Below are 25,190 nucleotides of genomic sequence, written 5' to 3'. Positions count from 1 at the left end.
GATGACATGAGCTACCCTTACAGGCTCATCTTCCCAAATGTCCCTTCGTGCATCTCAGCCGCCCTGACTGTGGACACTTCCCCAGGGTCACAGTCATAGATCCATCGTGAATGGAGTCTCTGGGTTGGGAGAGAGTCACCTCCTCCGCCCCTCACTAACCGCTTGCTGAGCTCCTAGCTGTTTACAGAACGGGCCCAGCCTCAACTAATTCAAACTGAGGTCACCTCCCCGCCACCTCCTCTAGTGAAACCCTTTCAGGCTTAGCAGAGCTTTAGGCCAGCCCCCGCTCTGTAAGCAGTTCCCGTTAGCGTCTCTGGGCGTTTACCTTGTTCTCTTTTGTGTAGCTGTCATTCATCTGTGAGGGAGCAGTCACCTGCCAGGGGCCAGACACCGTGCTAAGCACGGGTGCAGTCCACCTGCGGGTCTGCAAGCTGACGCTTTTCTACTCAGCGGTTGCCTGAAGTTTCTAACACAATGCTTCACCGGCACTGAATGAACATCTGGTAAATGCAACTGTGTCCGTGTGGGAAAAAAAAAAAACAAACCCATAAGATTCTGCTTTTCTCAATTCCCATGACTAAATACTGTTCAGAGAGCAGGTGTTTTGCCAGAGACATGATGGGAGATCTGGTGAGGGGTAGGGTGTGTTGGAGATACGTTCATTTCATAATGGAAGGGCGTGATGGCTCGAATGGGTGTTCTGAATTTTGTTCTCTCTAGAATTCTTTAAGAGCATAATTATATAAGTTATATACGTCTTTATATAAGACCTATAGAAACTGTGGTTTTTTTTTTTTTTTTTTTAGTAAATATGACTTAATTTTATCTCAAGTTATCTCTATGCCCAACTTGGGGCTCAAACTCATGACCCTGAGATCAAGAGCCACGTGCTCTACTGACTGAGCCAGCCAGGCGCCCCTATAAGTCTGTATACGTCTTTAAGAGAAGCCACTGACTCATACTCAGTGGGCACTCGATAAATATTTTAAACAAAGAGAAACAAGTCTTACTCTAAAGCATATTATAAAATATTAATTTTCACCCTCAATTTTAGGGATAATTCCAACAGAAAGCAGTCCTGTTGATGCTGTTGATGCAAAAAAGAAACTAGAAACAAATGCTGAAGAGCCAGCAAGTGTCTCACCTTTGGAAAATGCAATTCTTATAATATATTCATTCATAATTTATTTAACTAAGACGGTAAGTTCGACATACATAGCTTCTTCAGATAGAGTTATCGATTAATTACGGTTTTTGAGTTGATCTTGAGCATGAGATCAAGAACTTAAAATTACTGCTGATCCTTTGACTTCAGCCTCTGAAATGGGTCACCTGTGTATAATTTGATGGGTTCTTAGCTCAGATCTGCGGTGTGTCAGAGCCGGGCATAGACAAACCTGTAAAACATGGCTCTTCCCCAGCAGGACCTTTTAGTCCAGCAGGGAGATAAAGACCTTCACTGGGGACATAATATGATACGGGCAGAGAGGATTTTCCCGATGGGAGAATGATGTGTTGGATACACTGATTTCGTTGTGGTGGGAGGATGGGCAGAGAAGGTCAGAAGTTTCGGCAGGAGCTGAAGGACAAACGGGAGTTTCATATGTGTTGCTGAATAGAAGGTGGAGAGGGAGGTAGCATGCGGTTCGACCGAGGAAATAACATGTTCAGAGAGATGGACGGTATTACAAAGAGAAGGCCTTTTGGGGAAGCCATGGAAGCCTTTTTGGTGTTGAATAGTTGAGGGTGTGGTTGGAGGGCGTCTTTTGGAGGGAGATAGGGAGATAGGTAAAGGAAGTTGTGTGTTGTGACAGGTAGTGCTACGCTCTTTGGGATTGGGATCCTTGGAAGGTTTTAAGCGGAAAGGGATGTGGTTAGATTTGTGTCTTAGAAAGAGTCACTTATGGCAGAGTATTCAGATTTATCTTTCTTAGGGAGTCAGGATTCAAATGAGACATTTAATCTACCTGGAAGCATATTTAAGCTTTTTAGGACTTAGCTCCCCCTTGTGGTATTTGTTGAAATTGGACATTTTTCGGTAAATTGTGGGAATGAGCAAGCTTTTCAGAAGCTGGAGGCCAAGTTGTCCTTGGACCTGTAAAGAAAAGTATCCTCCTCCATAAAAGTATTTTTCCACTACGTTCTGTTTTCTCAAGACTTGTGTAGGAAAGAGGATCCCCCCCCTCCCGCCCCACCCCGTTCCATAAAAATGCATGAGTTTTGAGCCAGGATTATCTGGTTTCAAATCCCAGATTCATCATTGAGAAGCTTCAGCAAATTACTGAGCTCCGTTTAGCTGTCCTACATCTTCCAAATGCTGATAATACCTACTGCAATTGTTGTAAGAATTAAATGACTTGATAATAAAGTGTTCAGTGCAGTGCCTGGCATTTGTAGGATCTCACCACCCTCCGCCTGCTTCTCATTTGGATGGTCAGAGGGAAGCATAAAAACACTGGATACCCAGGGAATTCAGGAGAAAGGCCACCGGGGAGAGTTTTTAGCTTTCTCCATGGTTGTGGTGGTTAGCAGCCCCCCAGGTAAAGGTGTGTATGACCTGTGCAGTTAGAATAATGAAATTTTCAGTGATTAAGACAGTTTCAGAATTTGAATTTTATCATCAGAATGAATCATTGTCACTTCAAAAATTTAACAGCCTCCAGATGTGGAAGGAGTTCTTTATTCATTTTGTTTGTGGATATGCACGGAGTCCCTTTCTAGGCCCACTTGGGGGCCACAGATGTGGTATAAAACAGGGTCTCTGCTTGGGGATGGTGGGAGAAGGCACAGACGGGAATGGCCAGGGAAAAGTGCACAATGTTACAAAGTAACATGGACTTTAAAGGTGTTGTCAAGAAAGCATTTTGATGGCCCAGTATGTGCAGTGTTGTGCTAGGAATAGAAGATTCTGAGAGGTATAAAGCATGATTCTGATTTTGGAAAGGTTTAAGAAAAGGGCATATCAGATATATGAAAACTGAGAAAATGGAAAATATCTTGAAACAGTTTTTGTGAAATATCAAATAGTATAGATAATTCTTTGGTAAGGCTGGGGAGTATTGGGGTGCTGACTTGTTCAGGAAAACTGGACCAGAAGTCAGATTCATGGATCCACCGTTGATGGAATCTTGGAGCTGGAAGGGACCTTCGGGGGCAGCTTGTCCAGCTTCACTAATTGCAGAAATGTCCTCTTAGTCACCTGGCAGGTAGTTAGGAGATCTGGGTGTCAACAGCTCCTTGTGTGAACAACCTAACCTTACAGGGCCATACGTTGCCCTGTTGGCTCACTCATTCTCTTATTGACTCTAGAGTTTCCTTGCGTGATTCCTTCTTGTAGAATCTAATTCTTTTTCTGTATAGTAACTCTGAATGTTTGAAGTGGTGCTTTAATTTTTTAAGTGTTTTATCACGGAAAGTTTCAAACATACAAAAGCAGAAGTAATTGTAAAATGAATCCATGGCCTATTCCCAAGTTGACAGTAATTCCTTAATATCATCCAATATTAGGCATAAAAATCCCCTTTCCTACTTTTAAAAATTGTTTTTGTTCAAATCAAGATCTTGCTGGGGTCCAGATATTATAGAAGGTTGCCATATGTCTTAAATCAACTTTAGTCAGATATAAATGACATATAATAAAGGTTACCCATTTTAAGAATACAGCTCAGTGAGTTTTAACAAATGTATTCGCTCATGTTAAAACAATCATAACCAAGACATGGAACATTTCCTTCATTCAGAGAAGTTTTCTCATGTACCTTCTCAGTGTGTCTCCTTTACTGCTGGCTCCCGGCAACACTGAATTTCACTGTAGGTTCTGTTTGCCCGTTGGAGAATTATAAGTATAAAATGGACTCATACCTAGGAGTGAAACTGCCCTGCCACATGGTAAGTTTGTTTTAGCTGGAAAGGAGCGGCCAAACAATTCTCAAGAGTGACTGTCCGGTTTATACTTCCATAGCAATTTATGGGACTTCCATTTGGTCACGTATTTGCTAACATTTGATATTATCGGTCATAAATTTTAGACATTCTAGTAGATATGTCTTTGTGGGTTTTTAAAAAATTTTTTAAGTTTATTTTTTTATTTTGAGAGAGAGAAAAAATGCATGAGTGGGGAGGGGCGGAGAGAAGGAGATAGAATCCCACGTGGGGCTTTATCCCATGATGGTGAGATCATGACCTGAGCCAAAATCAAGAGTTGGACGCCTGACTGAGCCATCCAGGCACCCTTCTTTGTGGGTTTTTGTTTGTTTTTTTTTTAAGTTTATTCATCTTTGAGAGATAGAGAGAGACAGAGCATGAGCAGGGAAGGGGCAGAGAGAGGGAGACACAGAATCCGAAGCAGGCTCCAGGCTCTGAGCTGTCAGCACAGAGCCTGATGTGGGGTTGAACTCACGGAACCGCAAGATCATGACCCAAGCCGAAGTCAGACACTCAACCGACTGAGCCACCCAGGCACCCCCCCTTCTTTGTGGTTTTAATTGTATTTCTTGGTGATATATGATGAGTACTTTTTCACATGACCATGTTGTGTGTTCATGTGCAAAATAGCTTTTCAGATCTTTTGTCCCCCTTTTTAAAGTTTATTTATTTAAGTAATCTCTACACTCAGTGTGGAGCTCAAACTCACAACCCGGAGATCAAGAGTCACATCTCTTCCAACTGAGCCAGCCAGGCGCACCTCTTTTGCCCTTTCTTAAATTATTTTTTTTCCTCATAAATATTAAGATCTAAGAGTTCTTCATGTATTTTGGTTATAACTTCTTTGTCAAATATATATTATGGGTAATTTTTTCAGTCTATGGCTTGGCCTTTCAGTTTCTTAACATTGCTTTTGAAGAGCAAATTTGTAATTTTGGTGAATACGATTTTATTAATTTTTATTTTTATGGTTAGTGCATTTTGTTTCCTGCCTAAGGAATCATAGGCCCTTCCAATGGTGCAAATGTTTTCTCATACTGTCTTCTAGAAGTTTTATAGTTATACCTTTCATGCTCAGGTCTCTGTTCTGTGTTGAGTTAATTTTTGTGAATGTTGTCAAGTTGCATATTTTTCTTCTATGGATATCAGTTGCTCCCGTGGCATTTCTTTTCCCTTCCGATTACCTTGGCACTTGAGTAGAAATCAGCTGACCATATTTGTGTGTCCATCTGCACTCTGTTCAATTGATCTGTATTTCTATCCTAAGATAACACACTTTTCTGATTGGTATAGCTTTATGGTAGGTCTCGGAATCGGCAAAATTGTTTTTGGCTATTTCAGTTCCTTTGCATTTCCATATAAATTTTAGAACCAACTTCTGGAGATTTTATTTGTTACTATGTTGAATCTGTAGATTCAGAATATCTGAAGAATTGATATCAACAAATATCAAGGCAACTAATCCATGAAGTAAGTTCATCTCCACATTTAGATCTTTTGTTTCTCAGCAGAATTTTGTAGGTCTCAGGTACAGGTTTCACACAGATTTTGTGTGCCTTTGTATTTCATGATTTTTGATGTAAAATTGTGTTTTTCTTACATGTCATTTAGCATTGTTTTGTGCTGATACATAGAAACACAACTGGTTTTGTATATTTGTATCTTCAAACCTTATTGAATTTATTAGTTCTAGGACTTTTTTGTAGATTTCATAGGATTCTCTGTGTAGATAGGTGATTACGTCATCTGTGAATAAACACCTTTTAGAAAAGTCAGGTTAATGAAACATAATTACCTTTAGTAAAATTCACTCTTGCTCTGGACAGTTTGATGAGTCTTCACATTATTTCTTTAGATTTTTTTGTATCCCTCCTCTCTTGCCTTTCCTTCTGGGACTCCAATTACACGTAAGTTAGACCACTTCATGTAGTTCCACAGGTCACTGAGGCCCTGTTCTTTTTTGTTGCTTTTCAGCTTTCTAGGTCTTTGCTTCAGTTTAGGTATTCCTATTGCTGTCTTCATGGTCATTGATCTTTAAAAAAAATTTTTTTTTTAATTTTTAAAGTTTATTAGTTTATTCTGAGAGAGAGAGAAAACACAAAAGGAGGGACAGAGGGAGAGAGAGAATCCTAAGCAGGCTCAGTGATTAAACCTGACACAGGACTTGATCCCATGAGAGAGATCATGACCTGAGCCAAAACCAAGAAGAGTCTGACGCTCGACCGACTGAGCCACCAGGTGCTGCCCCCTCATTCATCTTTCATAGTACCTAATCTGTGGTTCAGCCCATCAAGTGAATTTTTCATTTCTGGTAGTTTAATTTTCAGCTCTGAATGTTCTACTTGGTTCTGTTTATGTCTTCCACCGTATGGCCAAGGTAAACTTCAAAATATTCTTTTCAAATTTTTTCAGAAAAAAATAAATGTTTTCAAGCCAATTGTCATCTCTGTTGCAACTTCTTGTTTTGTTTTTTTTCTTTTTTCTTTTTCTTTTTCTTTAGAGAGAGAGAGAGAAAAAAAGACCCATGAGCAGGGGAGGGGCAGAGAGAGAGGGATAGAGAATCCTAAGCAGGCTCTGTGCTAATAGCACAGAGCCTGACTCAGGGTTCAATCCCATGAATTGTGAGATCCTGACCTGAGCTGAAATCAAGAGTCAGATGCTGAACTGTCTGAGCCACCCAGGCGCCCCTCTTGGTCTGTTTTTATAGATTGATTTCTCTCCTACTCATGGGATATTCCTGTGTTTTTTTTGTTGTTGTTGTTTTGTTTTTTTTTTTACATGTCGACCTACTTTCCTGCTTTTTTTACACATAGTGATTCTAGTGATTCCTTGTTGTTGCTGGATGCCAGGTGCTGTGAATGTTACATTGTTGAGTGCCTGGTTTTTAGTGACTTTTTTTAAATGTTGAGGTTTGCTTTGCTAGACAGTTGTTACTTGTGGACCAGCTTGATCCTTTCTAGTCCTGTTTTTAAGACTTTTTTTTTTTAATTTTTTTTTTAACGTTTATTTATTTTTGAGACAGAGAGAGAGACAGAGCATGAACGGGGGAGGGGCAGAGAGAGAGGGAGACACAGAATCGGAAGCAGGCTCCAGGCTCTGAGCCATCAGCCCAGAGCCCGACGCGGGGCTTGAACTCACGGACCGCAAGATCGTGACCTGAGCTGAAGTCGGACGCTTAACCAACTGAGCCACCCAGGCGCCCCTTTAAGACTTTTTTAAGATTGTGTATATAGTTGTCTTGACTCTAGAGGTAGTATAGCCCTACTCCTAAGGCGTGATTCTTCTGGAATCTACTGAATGTCAGGCAATGTCAGGTCACTCTAACTGACTGGAGCGCAGTTTGCTTCCCACGCCTGTGTAGAACTCTGGGATTTGTTCAGCTTTCAGAATGGTGGCAGCTATTCTTTTCATCTGAGGGGGTTTTTTTGCCCGTCCTTAGAGATTCTTACCTTGGGCAGATCTGCTTCAAATTCAGCAAAGACTGAAGGAAACCCCCTCACGGATTTCTGGAACTCTTTTTCTTTGTAGCCCCCGTCTTTGTGGTACCTTTCCCTGCACATTTCAGTAACCTTTGTCTCCCTGAACTCTGGCCTTCTCCTCTTCAGGGAGATTGGTGGGCTCTGAGAGGCTTCTCCCTGTGCTCAGGTGAGAATGTGTCTCCAGGCAGGAAGCTGGTTGACCAGCAGGCTCACCTCCTTGTTTTCCCTTCCTTCAGCGGTCACGGTTGTGTGCGGCCTGTTGTTCTTCACCTGAAAATTGTGTTTTTCATGTGTTTTGTCCAGTTTTCTAGTTATTTCAGTGGGAGGGCAAGTATAGCCTTTCCTCTGCCTGTAGATTTTCTCCTTTTGTTTGTTGTTGTTGGAATGTATTCATTGAAGAAACGGTTTGTTTGGCCTCTAGGGGCTATATCGTGTTCTGCATTTTGCTAACTACATTCCCCAGTGTAACTGAACATGTTTCTCTGACTCTTTGTATTTGCTGGGAATTGGTAGTCCGATTCAGTTTCAATATTGATTGGCAAGGATACTTAACAGGAGATGTTTGCTTTCAGCAGGAGGCATCTAATGTATAAATGTCCCTCTACTTTTTGTTTTTTAATTTTTTTTAATGTTTATTTTTGAGGGAGGGAGAGAGAGAGAGACAGAGAGAGAGAGAGAGACAGAGCATGAGTGGGGGAGGGGCAGAGAGAGAGGGAGACACGGAATCTGAAGCAGGCTCCAGGCTCCGAGCTGTCAGCACAGAGCCCGACGCGGGGCCTGAACTCACAGACTGCGAGATCATGACCTGAGCCGAAGTTGGAAACTCAACCGACTGAGCCACCGAGGCAACATCCCTGGATGTCCCTCTACTTTTGATGTCACTAGTCATTGGTGACATTGACTAAGTCTGTTAATATATTATGGTGCAAAATGGTGTTAAGGGATCGCTTCTCGGCCTTTTGGCTAAGATCAAGTGTAAAATGGTGATATGGTGATTATATTGTTGCTGCTTCATTTAAAGGCTGGGATATTTCTTCAAAAAGAAACATAGCCAAGTATTGTTTACACTGAGATTTAGTTTGTATAGTATAAATATTTGATTCTTTCTATTTAAATAGTTTCCAAAATAATGACTTGGTTTCCTGGCTTTATCCAGAGATGTCCAGAGGGGTTTTTTGGTGTATTTCTTCTGACTCTATTCTAATCATTATTACGATGCCATGAATTTGAAAATAGTTGGTGTGTTTCAATCCACTGTAGTTCTTATTCTTACCAGTGCTCAATTTCTCCCACTTTTGGCTAGTGGGAGCCTCTTCAGCTTGGCTTTGGAGCCTTTTGGACACCACCCAGTGGTCACTGACACCTTCCTTGCTTTCTAGTGTGACAGCGTGTTCTAATCCTCTACATTTCCTGCCTGCACCTTGAAGGAGTTATTTCTTTAAGGAGCCCCTGATTTCTTTGAATGGGAAATAGTATTTAAAAGCTGCATTCTGGATACGAAGATGCTTATTGCTTTTGAGTTGGGATTTCTAGGCCTTTTCAGAGGGCAAGGCTAAGAAAGACATGGAGTTTTTTTGTGTGTTTCAGTATTCATCTTGGTTCCATATGGATACTCCCAAAATAAAATCAGGATGTTAGAGGGATTGTACTTAACCTCATCTATCTTACACATGTATTTTCTTTCTCCAGTGTCGGAAATCCCAGTTTTCAATGATGTCAACATATTTACTTCATTTTACAGTAGTCACACAACAATATTAAAAACACCAATACCAACACTGCCACCCACGATATATTATTGAAAATGTTTTCAGGATGTTTTTCAGCTATATCCCACTAGTGCATGCTTGAAATAATTCCTTTCTGTCATCCTGCCATCAACTTGATACAGTTAGGTTAATTGTTTCATTTTTGCTTTCACTTTTTAGGGATTGCTTTTAAATGTATTTGTTTGTTTTGTTTTGCAAGTATCTAACATATTTATAAGATCCAAAGCCAATTTATAAAACAAATGCTCTTTGGAGAAGTCAAGGTTTTGTCCCAGGTCCACTGAACCTGTTGTTACCCTCCTCTATGGATAATTTTTAAAATTAATTTCATTATCTTATCATTAAAAAATAAGCACAAGGTGGGGTGCCTGGGTGGCTCAGTCGGTTGGGTGGCCGACTACAGCTCAGGTCATGATCTCACAGTCTGTGAGTTCGAGCCCTGCATCGGGCTTTGTGCTGACAGTTCAGAGCCTGGAGCCTGCTTCTGATTTTATGTCTCCCTCTCTCTCTGCCCCTTCCTTGCTTGCTCTCTCTCTCTCTCTCTCTCTCTCTCTCTCTTTCTCTCTCAAAAATAATAAACATTAAAAAAAGTCCAAAAAAATCGCATGATTTCCACATTCAGCCAAGATAGATTTAGAGATACTGGCTTTACCGTCACCGAAACAACTGGAGAGAAAAAAAAATCAGACAAAATTAATGAAGCCATTTTCAAATCACTGGGCATCAGGTAACAAAGGACAGTGATTCCCAAAAGATCGGGAACAAGTGCCGTTAGCTCTACAATTGTGCCTGCTCACTGCACTGAAAGAGTCCCAGGTTGTGTTTCTCTAGAGAACCTTGACTAATACTACATTCTTGAGCTTTGTTCTGTTTGTTCAGGTAAATAACTAGGAAGTAGTTTGATTCTTTGGTGTCTTGGAGTTTCAGGTTTGTTAGGCAAGGTACGAACAGCATTTAGTCTGGGTCGAGACCCTTCTGCGTACTTCATCCAGGTCTAGAATCATAAGGTACTATTCTTGGCCCTATGTCAGGAACTGTTCCCTGGGAACAATTGGATAGTTTCTCTGATGTTGAGTAATTTTGTCAACCTCATGTGCCAATGAATTCTCAAAGGGGACCTTTCATGGATCCCCTGAGTGTTTGCTCTCTCACCCCGCCCCATGCCTCCTCTTGGTACTCAGCCCTGTGAGTTTTAGCTGCCTTGCTTTCCCTGGACTTTCAGCTCCCGTCTCCTCAACTCCGGGTTCCTCACTTCTGTGCCACAATAGGGGACACCCACACACAGCCACACACATAGGTAGAAGAGGTTTTTTTATAAGGAATTGACAAACGCACAAATGGAGGCTGATGAGTCCCACAGTCTGCTGTCTACAAACTGGAGACCCAGGAAAGCCAGTGGTGTAATTCAGGTTGAGTCCCAAAGGGAGCTGATGGTGTAGATGCTAGTCAGGTCTGAAGGCCTGAGAACCAGGAGTAGCAAGGGTAGAAGAAGAATGATGTCCTAGCTCAAGCAATCCCAGAGAAAGGGGTGAATTCCTTTTGCATTTTGCTCTTTTCAGGCCCTCAGTGGATTGGATGATGCCTACCCATATTGGGAAGGGCAGTCTACTTTACTGAGTGAATCGATTCAAATGCTAATCTCATCTGGAAACATCCTCAAAAGCACAAAAATTAAGGTTTAATTTGGGTGCCCCATAACCACTCAAGTTGCCACATAAAAGTAGCCATCACATTTGTTCATAATGTGTGGCATCCAGTCAGAGATCACTAGTCATGCAAAGAGACAAGAAAATAGAAACCATGATGAGGAGAAAAATCCACCTATCCAACCAAGAACTACCAGAGATGTTAGAATTAAGCAAGGATATTAAAATAGGTTTTATTACTATATTTTGGATGTTAAAAAAGGTAAGTAGAGGCATAAAAGATATTTTTTTTTAAAAAGACCCAAATCAAACTTCTGGATTTGAAAACTGCAGTGACAGAGATGATAAATATACGGGGTGGAAGTAGTGCTAGATCAGACACTGTAGGTGATAAGATTAGTGAACTTGAAGACCTAGCATTAGAAGCTATTCAATATGAAATACACAGGGAAAAAAGACTCAAGGAAACTCATCAGATTCCCTGTGAGCTGTGGGACACTTTCAAGCAGCCTAGTAAATGGAGCTGGAATCACTGGAGGACAGGATTGAAGAGGTGTCCAGAAACAGATTTAAAGACATAATGGTTGAAAATTTCTAAAAGTCATGAAAGCTATAGATCCACATATTCAAGAAGTTCAATGAAACCCGAACATAAGAAGCATGAAGGAAACTGCACTGAGGTATATCATAATCAAATTGCTTAAAAGTACCTGATAAATAGCAATCTTAAAAGCAGAGGAAAAAAAAGACACTTTACATAGAGAAGGATGAAGATAAGGTTGACATCAAGATTTCTTATCAGAACGCATGGCAGAATACAGTAGAATAAAATTTCTTAATATACTTGAAGAACAGTATTGTTGACTTATAATATCATACCAAGGAAGATAATTCTGTAAAGCAAAGATTAAATGAAGATTTTTTTTTCCAATGTACAAGACCTGAATGAATTCACTGGCACACTTGAGCCTTGAGAAATGTTCAAGGAAGACCTTTAGGCATAAGGAAAATGGCAATAGGTGGAAATAGTGGAGCCACACGAAGGAGTGGAGGGTGCCAGAAATGGTAACCAGATACGTACATGAATAAAACCATCGTCTTACTATTTAAGCGTTTTTAAAATGTAACTTCTTGTAGCATAGGGTTTCAAAAATACGCAAAATAAAATACAGGACAACAATAACATGAAGGTCAGGAGATGGAGAAGTGGTAATAACTCTTATAAAGTGCTTACTATACACATGAAGTAGTACAGTATCACTTGAAGGTGGACTGTGATAAGTGATACACTATAAACCCTAAAGCAACCACTAAAACACTAAAATAACAAGAGAAGAGAGAAAATAGAATCATTAAGAAGACTCAATGATCTGAAAGAAGCCAGAATAAGAGCAAAAAGGGAACAAAGAACAGATGGAATAAATAGAAAAAAAGATGCCTAGGCTTAAACTTAATCATAGAAGTAATCACATTAGATATAAGTTGTCTAAATACCCCAATTCAAAGACAGACGTGGTTAGATTGGGTAAAGAAGCAGGATCCAAATAGATGCCGTCAGGAATCATACTTTAAAAAGACATAAAAAGGTTAAAACTGAAAAGATTGAAAAAGATACCTCATGCTAATAGTAGTCAAGTGAAAGCTAGAGTGGCTGTATTAATACCAAAGTAGATTCTAGAGCAAAGTATACAACAGGGATAAAGAAAGTTACTTTCTAGGATAAAGTAGTCATTAGTCATAACAATGACTCCTAATAATAGAGCTCTAAAGTACACGAAGCAAAAGTTGATAGAAGTGAATGGAAAAATAGATATATGTATATAATTATAATTAGAGATTTCAATATCCTTCTCTAAGTAGTTGATAGAATAGACAATGTGAATAAGGTTCTAGAAGATGTGAACAACATTGTCAACCAACTTGACCTGATGGACATTTATAGAACATCCCAGAAGAGCAGAATATATATGCTTTTTGAGTGCACATGGAGCATCTACCAAGATAAATCATATTGTGGGTCATAAACCGAATCTCAAAAAATAAAAAAGATTCGTATCATACAAAGTATGTTTTCTGGACATGGTAAAACTGAGTTAGAAAGCAGTAACAGAAAGATCTCTTGAAAATTTCCAAATATTTGGAAACCAACTGACATACTTCTGAATAACTTCTGGGTTAAAGAAGAGGGAAATCAGTATTTTGAGCAGAATGAAAATGAAAACAGCATATCAAGTTTGTGCAATAACAGTAAAGCATTACTTGGAAAGTTATAGCACCATATATTAGAAAAAAAGAAAGATCTCAGATTAGTGACCTCAGTTTGTACTATAAGAGACTAGAAAAAGAAGAGCATATTGATCCTCAAGAAGCAGAAGACAAGAAATAAAGAGCATAACTCAATAGAAAATAAAAAGGAAAGCCAATGAAAACAAAAGCTGTTCTTTGAGATTAATAAAATTGATTAACCACTAGCTAGTGATCAGGGAAATAAAAGAGGAAACACAAACTACCAAGATCTGCAATCACACAGGGACATCACTACAGATTCTACAGAAATTAAAACAGTAAAAGGGAATGTTATGAATAATTTATGTTTATTTGATAGTTTAGATGAGGTGAAGAAATTCCATCTAAGACACAGATTGCAAAAGCCTACTCAAGCCTTAGGGCTATTAAAGAAATTGCATTTTTTGTTAAAAACCTTTCTGCTAAGAAAACTCCAGGTCCAGATGGCTTCACTGGTGAATTCAGTTAAACATATTAGGAAGAAATAGTATTAATTCTATATAAACTCTTCTAGAGAATTGAAGATGAGAAAATACATCACAGTTCAAACCAGACCAAGATATAACAAAAAAAGAAAACCACAGACCAGTATCTCTCATGAGCATAGGCACAAAAATTCTAAATAAAATTGTAGTAAATCAAGCCCAATAATCTATAAAAATGATAATACATAATGACCAAGTATGGCTTATCCCAAGAATGCAAGGTTCATTTAACATTAGAAAATCAATCAATGTAAGTCACATATTAACACATTTTAAAAATAACTTCCAAATGTTCTGCTCTACAGGCACAGAAAAAGCATTTGAACAAATCCAATGTTGATTACAGATATTAAAAAAAAGAAGTAATCAGCAAACTGGGAATAGACAGGGGCTTAAAATAGCCTCTATGAAAAACTCACAACTAACGTCATACTTAATGGTGAATAATTAAATGCTTCCCCTTATGATCAGAAACAAAACAAGGATGTTCACTCTCACCACACCTGTTTAGCATTATAGTGGGGCACAGTGAGGCAATGACCAGTGTATTAAAGCAAGAAAAAGAAGTAAAGCATACAGGTTGGGAAGGAAGGAGTAAAATTGTAGCAGACAATTAGAAATTGAAATTTAAAAAAACCTTTCAGTGCAAAATAGCATCAAAAAATATGAATTGCTTAAGGATAAATCTGGTAAAACTGTGAGACCTATAGTTGAAAACTATAAAATATTGCTGATATAAATTGAAGACCTAAATGCACGGACAGATATACATTGTTCAAGAGAAGACTAAATATTGTTATGCTATCATATTGTCACTGTGACAAACGGTATATCAAATATTAAGCTCCCCTGTGTGATCCCCAGAGTCAACGTAATCCTGATCAAAGTCTCACCAGGATTTTTTTTTTTTTTTTAGAAAACAACAAGCTGATTGTACAATTCATATGGAAAATTCAAGGGGCCTAGAACAGCATAAACATGATCTGATTTCAAGACTTAGAATAAAGCTGTGGTAATTAGGAGAGCATGGTATCAGTGTAAAGAGAGACAAAAAGATTATTGGAACAGAGAATAGACAACCCAGAAGTAGATCCATACCACCTGGCAGTGGGCTTCAGACAAAGGAGGAGAGACAGAGTGGAGAAAGAGAAGTCTGTTCAACAAACAGTACTAGAACTATTATAAATATCCCTGTGCAAAAAATTGAACCATACCTCAGTCAAACCTAAATTAACTCAAAATGCTTCATAGAAGTGAATGTAAAGCCTAAAGCTATACAACGTCTAGAAAAAAAATTAAGCCAAAGATTTCTTAGGTTTGATACAAACAGCAGGATTCATTCATAAAAGAAAAATTTGATAATTTGGATTTCATCAAAATAAAAACTTACGCTTTCCAAAATACACTATTAGGTGAATGAAAAGACAAGCCACAGACTAGGAGAGAACAAAGTATGTACCTGAACAAGGACTTCTATCTGGAATATATAAAGAAATATCAAAGCTCACTTAATCAAAAATAACTCCGTAAAGTAACACTTCACCAAAGAAGATATGTGCATAGGAAATAAGCACATTTTAAAAATGCACATCATTACTTCTCAGGGAAATGCAAATTTAAACCACCATGAATTATCACTATATGCTTATTAGGTTGACTAAAATTAAAAAGTGATTAAAATACTAAGTATGGGAGAAGGTGTGGAGGAGCTGGAAATACACACTGCTGATGGGCAGTGTGTAAAAGGCACATCACCTTGGAAAACCATTTGTCGGCTTCTTAAAAAAGTAGATGTCAAATGATCCAGTCATCCCTCTGCTAAGCATGTACCCCTGATAAATTCTACATCCATAAAAGGACTTGTATGTCAATATACATAGCCCCTCTATTTGTAAAAGCCAAAAATTGGCGGGGGTGGGGGGACCCTCAAACGCAGATCAATAGCTGAATAAATAAGCAAACTGTGATATATGCATACAATGGAATGCTATTGAGCAATAAAAAGCAATGAGAACCTATTGATGTATGGGAGCAACATGGGTGAATCTCCAGTTAGGCTGAGATAAGCCAGAGAATTAGAATAGATGGTGTATTATGTATTCCATATATAAAACTGCAGGAAATGTGAACTATTATAGAAATTCTGCTTGGCGTGGGGTTGGGCCCAGTCAGCAAGTGGCAGGAGGTAGGATTACCAAGGGGAGGAGAGGACTTGTGGAGGTGAAGGGTACGTTCAGTTTGAATGTGATCGGGGTTTCACAGGCGTATTCATATGTCACCATATGAATACCAGACTGCACTTTGTGTAGCTTATTGCATGTGAATTTTATCTCAGAGCCGTAAAAAAAACAAACAAAACATATATATATATATATATATATATATATATATATATATATATGTATATATTTGTCCCTTGTTACTTTCTAATATACAAGTAGTATTCTATGTATTTTTCTCCACCCCTTTAAAAAAAAAATTCGGGAAATCATACTCTGGCAGTATATAAAATCTATTAATTTTTTTTTCCAGTTTCACAGTTTCCTTTAGTGTATTCAGCAACTCTTCTATTGATGGACATTTTGGTTGTTTCTAGTCTTTTGTTACTGTAAAAATGCTGGGATAACATAATTTTGTGCATATTATCTTTTCACCGTTTGTTGTACACACGGTATCTTTGAGATCTTTGGAAGTGAGATTGTTACATCAAAAGGTAAATACATGAGTAATTTGGGGAGATGTTGCTAAATTCCCTTTCACAGAGGTTGTATCATCTTGTGTAATGATGAGCAATGTATGTGTAGAATATTCTCCTACATTCTCTCACCAGCAGAGTATGTTGTCAGATGTTTAGATCTTGCCAGGATAAGAAATGGTATCTCAGTGTAGGTTTAATTTGTAGGTCTTTTATTATGTGTGAGCATGTTTCCATAGGCTTGTGAGCTATTCCTAGGTCTTTTCCTGAGAACTGTTTGTTCAATTTTTCAGCCCATTTTTCTGTAGGTTTGTTGGCTGCTTTCTTCTCTATCTGTACGGTTTATATTTTAGGAATATTAACCCTTTGTCTCTAATGTTGCAATATGTTTTCTCAGGTTGTCATCGTCAAACTGCTTGTTCTGCATTTTTTGTATGCAGGGGCTGGACAAATTTTTTTTTATTTTTAAGTAGTTGTTTGCAAATCTTTTGGATTTTGAGACATAATTGGAAAGGTTTTGTTCATAATACATTGAGAAATTTACCCATGTTTTTCCTAGTACTTGTTTTCATTTTTTTTACAATCAGGTGTCTGATCATTTGTAACTTATTATGAAAACCAATTTTATCATTTTCCGTATGGTTTATTTAGTTATGCTAATACTGCTTATTAAAAAGGCTCCCCCCCCCAACTGACGTATTATATACCAAATTTTTAATGCAGTTGGGTGTATTTTTGGATTTTCTATTCTGTTCCATAATCTGTATTCTTGGGTCAGTACCTTACTTAATATTTTAATTGCAGAGCCTGCCTTCCCCTCCCTTTCCACCTCCCCTCCATTGCTCTTCGTTTTCAGAATTTTCTTGATTATTCTTCCGAATTGACGTTATATTAAACTTGAAGATGTACCTTTAAAGATTTGCAAACATTATTTTCCCTCCAGGGTAAATGTCCCCACTTTCTACAACTTTTAGAAGGAGTTTATATATAATCCTCGCCCTTTCCCACAAGGCACATCACTGTAAAGTACGGAACCCAGAACTGAACCCTTTCGCATGGTGCGTAATGACGTGGCTCCTTAGAAGCAGCGTTATTACGGGGCATCAGCAAGAGTGTGGGCCGGCCAGCTCGTGGCGTAGGAAGGGGACAAGTTGAGCGGGGCACTGGAGATGCCGGGGAAGGAAGCCTGGCCCAGGGGACCGAGGCGCAGCCCCGGTCCTTACTAGGGGGCGGGAGAGGCTGCTCTCCCGCGTGGGCTGTAGGACAGATGCGTGCGGTTGCGGTCCCGGCACGCAGTGACACAAGGCCGGCACTGAGGGGCGTGAGTGGCTGAGGGGCGTGAGTAGCGGGTCTGTCCCCAGCCCCTGCTCCTCCTCATAGCCCCCGGGGCCCTTTAAATCAGGCGGTCTCCCCCAGTTCCTGTGGCAGGTGAGCGTCCAAGAGCCGCGCCTCCCTCTTCTTCCGCGCAGGTCTGTTCGCTCTTCGCTGCCTCGCTCCGCCATTGGTTTGTGCCGCCGTGGCCCCGCCCACTGCGGGCCGGCCTCCGTAGGCGCCTTTACGGCCTCTCAGGGGCAGTGTCTGATGACGTGTTTTCCAGGAGGCGTTGGGGGAAAGTGCCAGCGGCGGGGGGAAGGCGAAGTTCACTCCCGGTGTCCGCCTCCTCAGCCGGCTCCTTTCCGAAGGAGGAAACGGTGAAAGAGGGGAGGGGGTCCCAGTGCTGTTCACGGGGAAACGTCGCCTCTGCTCGGCCTTCCCCACACAATGGATTCAGTTCCTGCCACTGTGCCTTCTGTCACCGCTTCCCCGGGGGACCCGGAACTTCTGGGACCCCTGTCGGTGCTCTACGCAGCCCTCATAGCCAAGCTACTGGAGGTGACGGTCCCCGCTCCCAGGGAGGGACCCCAGCTCTGGCAGGCGGGTAGACGAGTTCTGAGCGGAGTGGGCGCGCTGACCGGGGGAGGGAGAAACGGAGTGGGGTCAGGCCCGAGGCAGGCGAGGCGTTGTAGTGCTGTTTAGAGAGGAAAGGGGGAGTGTGTTTCAGGTTTCATCACTTGCTCATTTGTTATTGATTACTTAAATTGTACCAGGCATTGTGTTACTTTCTCGTTTGCGGTCACGATTTCTTCGGGTCCTTTTCCAGCGACCCCGGCACTGTTGGGGAATGGGGCCGGTGTGATAGTTACTTGTGTATTCGTAGAGGGCAGTCAAAGTATAGAAGCCGGCAGGTGTTTAACACAGTTGTATTCCAGGAAACATTTAAATGAAAGGCTTTGGGTTATGTAGAAGATGGTTAATCAGAGCGGTCTAGACCAGTTATCAGGAGCTGTCTGAGCTTACTCAGCATTTGTTTTTATATAAGAATAGAAGAGAATTAAGATTTAAAATCTTAGAGGAAAAACATCATTTGTGTTATTCATTATCATTTTGGTTTTATTTGCAGCCACGAAAGGTGATTATTTCTCTAGGGTGTTCAATTTTTTGTTTCATGTGGCTTTTTAACTCATAAAAATTAGCTAAGAGGAAAGTATGATCCAGAGATTCTAGACAGGTCTTAGACAACATGATGTGGTAAGACCTATTGTAAAGTGGAAATACATGTTCAGCTTAAAGACATTTAGCTTCATGATATTCAGAAACACTTCATGCCAAACAAGAAATGGGCTGCCAGTATCCCAGCTTTATTGAAGCAGTGGAAGCGACTGAAGATTTTTGATGGAGAAGTTTTCTCATGGAGATTCATTTCGAATTTCTGTGGATGACTCGTTGTGACTGCTCTATTGTAAATTTCCTCATGGTTTGCTATTTCTAATATTTCTGTTTCAGTTGGTTGCTACATTGCCTGATGATGTTCAGCCTGGGCCTGATTTTTATGGATTGCCATGGAAGCCTGTACTTATCACAGCCTTCTTGGGAATCGTGTCATTTGCCATTTTCTTCTGGAGAACTGTCCTTGTTGTGAGTAAATTAAACTTACGCCTTGACGCATCAAGACAAAGGATATTTTATAATCATTGGCCCTTTTGCTTTTTTCTTCAGCTACTAACATGAACACAAATGCTTATAATCTAAATTAATCTTGTGAAATAATTCAGTGTAATCTTTGTTAGCAAAGACTTAATCTTAATGGGAAAACTTCAATTTATGAATCTTAGGTAAAAATCTAAAGGTTAAGTGTATGTATACCTACTTGAGCACTTATATACCTTTTTTTTAAACTTTTTTTTTTTTAATGTTTATTTTTGAGAGAGAGAGAGAGTGTGAGTGAGTGGGGGGAGGGGCGGAGAGAGAGAGGGAGACACAGAATTGGAAGCAGGTTCCAGGCTCTGAGCTGTCAGCACAGAGCCGGACGCAGGGCTTAACCCCACTAACTGCAAGATCATGACCTGAGCTGAAGTTGGACACTTAACCAACTAAGCCACCCAGGTGCCCCTGTACATTTCTAATGAATTGGGAACTTTTACAGCTATCTTGAAAAGCACTTAAAGCACTTAAATAGTATATATCAGAATCCTTAAAATTTTCATATCCTTTTATTATAATATATTGCCATGTCTTATAATGTATTCTAAGGAAATAACTAATCATGCATTAAAAATCTTGTGTAAGGGTGTTCAGTGGAACACTATTTATTAGAGTGAAAACTTGGTACAAACTAAACGATTCATAGTAGGGGAATTGTTCAATTCTTGTATATCCGTATAATGAGATACTAGGTAACTCTAACTGTATGTATTTCAAAGACACTGGAGCCTAGAAAATGCTCACAGTTTAATATTAAGTGGAAAAAAGCGGAAATCAAGACCTTAAAGTATAGGTAAATGTATATTATATAAATACATGTACAAACAAAAAAATGCTACAAAACAACAAAATAGTAAAAGAAATATTTGTATCTAGGACACTAGGTAATTTTTCAGTCTTTTTCCAATTGTATCTGTTTCACAGATTTTCTGATTTGGTCATGTGTTAATTGTGCCCGTAGAAGATCTTTTTATTTAGAAATACAGATTATGTTAGTGTCCAGAGAAATACTTATTAAAATTTTTATTCCTTGGAGTCTCTGTCTGTGCAGAATCGGTCTTTGGTGCTTATCCATGTGTGTATGTGTGTACACTTATGCATATTTGTACTTGTGACTATATTTCATTTTGTTTCATGGTTATCATGTAATTGGAGAAAAAAACCATTCTGTGTGAATGAGCTTTCCAGATGACAAGCTTTCAGTTTCAGTTGAAGCTTAATAGTTAAAGTAGCCAAAAGTATTGGATGCGTGTCTTCCTAAACTTGAGTATTTTTCTGATTTCTTCGTTTTATCAGACATATCATTGTTCATAGACTTTCTCTCGTTGCACAAGTGATGGTAAAGTCACTTAAAAAGAAAGGTCTTTTGCCTGGATTCCTGTGAAGTCTTTTAACCTCACAGGACTTTTCCTCAGATGAGAGGAGAAAGGGAGCATCGAGAGGACGAGTGGAAGGGGGAAAAGGCGAAAATGTTTCTTGTTTCCCACTCTTGTTTCTCCCATCTAAAACATCCTAAAACCTGTTTACGTTTTCACAGGGTGAGGCGGGCTTTATGTCCTAACTGCTGCTTCTCAGCCTCTATGTTTGACTTTGGAACCGTGGGCCCTGCTCTTAATTTGCTTGGCTCCTGCTTCTTCCCTGCCTCCTCCTGCCTGCTGATCTGGGTGAAAAAGAAATCTGGTGCAAAAGAAGCTTAGTCTCTCATTAGCAAGGCTGTGACATTAGAGAAGCAGCCATTGCTTTCCATGTTGGAACTCGGACTGCATTTTCCTATAATGACGTTATTAGAAGTGGTGTTAGATACTCTAATAATAAGATATCATGGATGATTTATGGACTGATTTGGGTATCTCATTACCATTTTGTAACTTTTGAACGTGGACATAAATTCTGGGTCACAAAGACGTTCGGTGATACAATTTAAAACGAATTGAGTATCGCTTAGATTTTATAACCCTATACTTCAATGCTATCTTTAGAGATGAGGTAGAGGTCAGTTGTCATTTCTCTTGTTCGTGAATTTTCCTCTAGCAGTCTTCTTTCCCTTTTAGGTTGAGGACCACTGTGTTTAAAGATTTGGGAAAATGAGATGATCTAGTTTATTAGATTTCTAAACTCAGCCAATTGCCAACTTTTTTTTTTTTTTTTAACGTTTATTGATTTTTGAGAGAGAGCACACAAGTTGGGGAGGGGCAGCGAGAGAGAGGAGGACAGAGGATCCGAAGTGGGCTCTGTGCTGACAGCACAGAGCCAAACGTGGGGCCCAAAGTCATGAACTGTGAGATCATGACCTGAGCCAAAGTTGGACAGTCAACTGGCTGAGCCACCCAGGTGCCCCATCCAGTTGCCAACTTTTAATAGGATTTAAGATGTTTTCTGGTGAGAGAAAGAGACGTTATCTTAGTACAAAGATTATGCCTTTAATCTTGTTTCCTGAGAGTCTCTTTGAATGATCATTGTTTCTAGACCTCATTCTGGCTGTTTGGGGTTGTCAAATGAATGATTTCAGGTAAAAGAAGCATTAGTGTATTTAATATGAAAAGACCCATTTCCACTATCAATGTTAAGTGCTTATTTAATAAGATTGGTGCTCTTTTAATAGATAAAAATACCTTTAGTTGCAAAATGAGGTATTCACTTTAGTGCTTTTATTTATCAGAAACTATGAGGTATCACTACCAATTAGATTTGAAATGCTTTTTAACCTTTTGTTACTTTTAATCTTACAGATTATTATTTTGAACCTGTTATTAAATTTTCATTTAGTTATGATTTGACTTGTATATATTATTTCTGTAATATTATATAATACTATAATATTTCTATTAATGTTTTGACATCTAATTTTTTTTTTCTTCTAGGTAAAGAATAGAGTATATCAAGGTAAATATTTAGGCTTATTTTGTTACTTGTACTTTTCCCCCAGTATTGGTGTTTGATCTGAGTTGATTCTGTATGTAAGCTAGAAGTAGATAACAATGACTTCTGATGCCTGATTCACTTATTCACTCCTGAACATTTTACTAATCCAGGTTGCTAGCTTGGATGACACAGTAGTTGGTGATGCCACCAAATGAAACAGGAGATGAGATGGGACAAATTGTGGGAGTAGGAAGAAGATGACTAGTTTGATTTGGGGCAGACGTGTCAATGTGAACAGTATTCCTGTGCTAACGGTGTAACCAACACTATACATTTACTTAGGAAGGTAATTTGAGGACTAGAGATGTAAATCTACGTGCTTATGTTTATTGTCTCTTTCTTTTTGCAAATGACATGTATCCAAAATGATCACATTTACTAAGAAGAAAGGTACTTCATAAAGGGAAGGATATCAAGCTGAAGTATTTTATTCTACTTCCTATCTTTGAAATAAATTTAAATTGGAGTTTCTCATTGAAATAAAGGTCCTTATCATATTTTTCTTAAATTTTAGTAGTATTTTTATACCCTTATTGCTGTCAGCTACAGATTGCTTTTTTAAAGGCATAATAGTTATGTTCGGGAGTCCTTTTCCTTCATAGTGCTAGGTAGCATACTGCTGATACATTGGGTAATTCAGTTTTATTTAGTGATCATAGTAATCTTATGGCTTTCCCCTCCCTTCTAGTCACTGAACAGCAGATTTCTGAGAAGTTGAAGAATATCATGAAAGAAAATGCAGAACTTGTACAAAAATTGTCGAATTATGAACAGAAGGTATAATTATTCTTTCAGTATTTATTTCAGTATATTCCCTCATGATTCCAGCTTGGATTATTTCTTCCTGTATCATAGTTCAGTTATTATGGTTATTTTAAAATTTCATTATTTCCTGCAAACCATCCAAATCGGAAGTAGTCATCCTGTGTGTAAAGTATTGTTTTCTTCTCTAAGGGGTTACCTACTCAGAGGTATGTTTGGATAGCACTGTGATTTACATTCCTTAATTCTGAGTGCTTTATTTTCTATAGATCAAGGAATCAAAGAAACATGTTCAGGAAACCAAGAAACAGAATATGATTCTGTCTGATGAAGCAGTTAAATTTAAGGTAAAAATCCTTTCTCTTTTTGAGATTACATTCTAAAAACAAAAGAAAAATAGTGAGTAATTACTATTAATGTCTGTTAATAGGATAAAATCAAGAAACTTGAAGAAACGAATGAACTTCTGGATGATACAGCAAAAAATCTGCGTGTTATGTTAGAATCCGAGAGAGAACAGAATGCAAAGAATCAGGACTTGGTAAAGTTTTGCTGCAAGGCATTACTGTGATTTTGCTTTCTAACTGCCATGTAGGGGCGGGTGAATTAAACTCTGCATTTTCCCATGCTTTAACTAAAGGAAGAGTGGGAGTCAGGGAAGTTGAACCCACACCCATCCGTCTTCATAGAATCTTAAATGCTAGTACCACAAGTTGTTATTTTTATGGCTCTAAGAAGTATTTGTGTTCTTAGCCCTGGGTAATTTTTGTATTGCTTGGCTCTGCCCTCTGAAACATATGGAACAACTAAGAAACCGTAGCCCAGTCGAACAGTTCTAGCACTTTTTTTTTGTTTTGCATGATCCTTTTTAAAACAAGCCTTTTAGAACAGTTTTAGAATTTCAGAAAGGTTGCAGTGCTGGTCTAGGGGGTTCCCATACACGGCACACCTAGTCGAGCTTGTGCACCGGGTTGATCCGGTATTTGCCAGCTTTCTCCGATCTGTTCACCAGTTCCCACTCTTGGTGTGCTGTTCTCTTTGGAAGGAAGGGACTGCACGCGGCCCCCAGCTGAGAGCCTGAAGAGTAGGCACCACCTCCTTGAGGAGGCAGTATCTTCACAAATTATTTGGAATTCTATAAGTGAGATTTATTTGTGTATTCTGCCTCAAGGCCAACCATTTTTCAGTTCAGGCAGGAGGATTTTTAATTTTTTTTTTTTAAAGTTTATTTTTGAGAGAGAGCGCGCAAGCAGGGGAGGGGCAGAGAGTGAGACACAGAATCCAGCCTGAGCTGTCAGCACAGAGCCCGACGTGGGGCTGAAACTCACGAACTGCGAGATCATGACCTGAGTGGAAGTTGGATGCTTAACCCACTGAGCCACCCAGGTGCCCCAAGAGAATTTTTAAAGTGACCTTGGGGATTTTTTTTCCCCTACCAATAGGAAAAACCATTGATTTGAACTAGATTATGTGAAAGTTTGTTTTTTCTTTCTTTTTTTCTTTCCCCTTTTTGATCTGGTCATCTACCACGTTATCTCACAGTCGGGAAGGTTGTGGATGGCATGTGATAGAGCTCCGATTATTTTTTTCTTTCCTTACCTCTTTACCTTCTTGACTTTTCTCCTCGGCTGAAAGTGAATCACCTGCTTTTACCTGAGAAGTAGGGGATGGCCCTGGAATGATGTTTCATCTTTTTAGCATATATCCCACTCTTCTACTAAAATTCTACCACATTTTTTTGTGTGTGTTCTTTTTCCACATGGCAGATTCTGGAAAACAAGAAGTCTATAGAGAAGTTAAAGGATGTTATTTCAGTGAATGCCTCCGAATTTTCAGAGGTAAAGCTGTCTGTAATTTCTGCAGGATTGCGTGCCTTAGTTTTGTTGAGGAGCAGACATTTGATTTTTGTTAAGATATGCAATAAATGAAAACTATATGATGTCTAATTGAGAAAGTGTAACACCTCCCCACCCCACCTCCCCTTTGGAATTAATTCACTAATAGTGTTTTGCATTAGGTTCAGATTGCTCTTAATGAAGCTAAACTTAGCGAAGAGAAGGTGAAGTCTGAATGCCATCGGGTTCAAGAAGAAAATGCTAGGCTTAAGAAGAAGAAAGAGCAGGTAAAGGAAAGTTTAACATCCTAGATTATGTGAACTAGGGGACCGAGTATCATTACCTCTTGAGTATCTTTTTTCAGAT

The 25,190-nt window shown here is 39.2% G+C and overlaps 1 protein-coding gene across 8 annotated transcripts in view; it reads left to right on the top strand.

Annotated features, from left to right (window-relative positions):
- MIA3 (MIA SH3 domain ER export factor 3) overlaps positions 1–25,190 on the top strand; it is a 55,924-nt gene that overhangs the window by 17,042 nt on the left and 13,692 nt on the right. For 6 of the 8 annotated variants that reach the window (XM_086694809.1, XM_086694808.1, XM_086694804.1 and 3 more), the window contains exons 6-13: positions 1,055–1,200; positions 19,108–19,239; positions 22,167–22,188; positions 22,916–23,004; positions 23,259–23,336; positions 23,420–23,530; positions 24,756–24,827; positions 25,007–25,111. In XM_086694809.1, coding sequence (XP_086550935.1) covers positions 1,055–1,200; positions 19,108–19,239; positions 22,167–22,188; positions 22,916–23,004; positions 23,259–23,336; positions 23,420–23,530; positions 24,756–24,827; positions 25,007–25,111 — 755 coding nt within the window. Of the gene's footprint in view, positions 1–1,054; positions 1,201–17,870; positions 18,157–19,107; positions 19,240–22,166; positions 22,189–22,915; positions 23,005–23,258; positions 23,337–23,419; positions 23,531–24,755; positions 24,828–25,006; positions 25,112–25,190 lie in introns of those variants that run through there. The other 2 variants (XM_025927815.2, XM_025927816.2) reach the window with 2 other exon arrangements.

The sequence above is a fragment of the Puma concolor genome, chromosome E4, assembly GCF_028749965.1.
Source record: "Puma concolor isolate L17-30 chromosome E4, mPumCon1.1.hap2, whole genome shotgun sequence".
Classification (NCBI taxonomy): Eukaryota; Metazoa; Chordata; class Mammalia; order Carnivora; family Felidae; genus Puma; species Puma concolor.
This window is presented reverse-complemented; position numbering and strand designations above follow the sequence as displayed.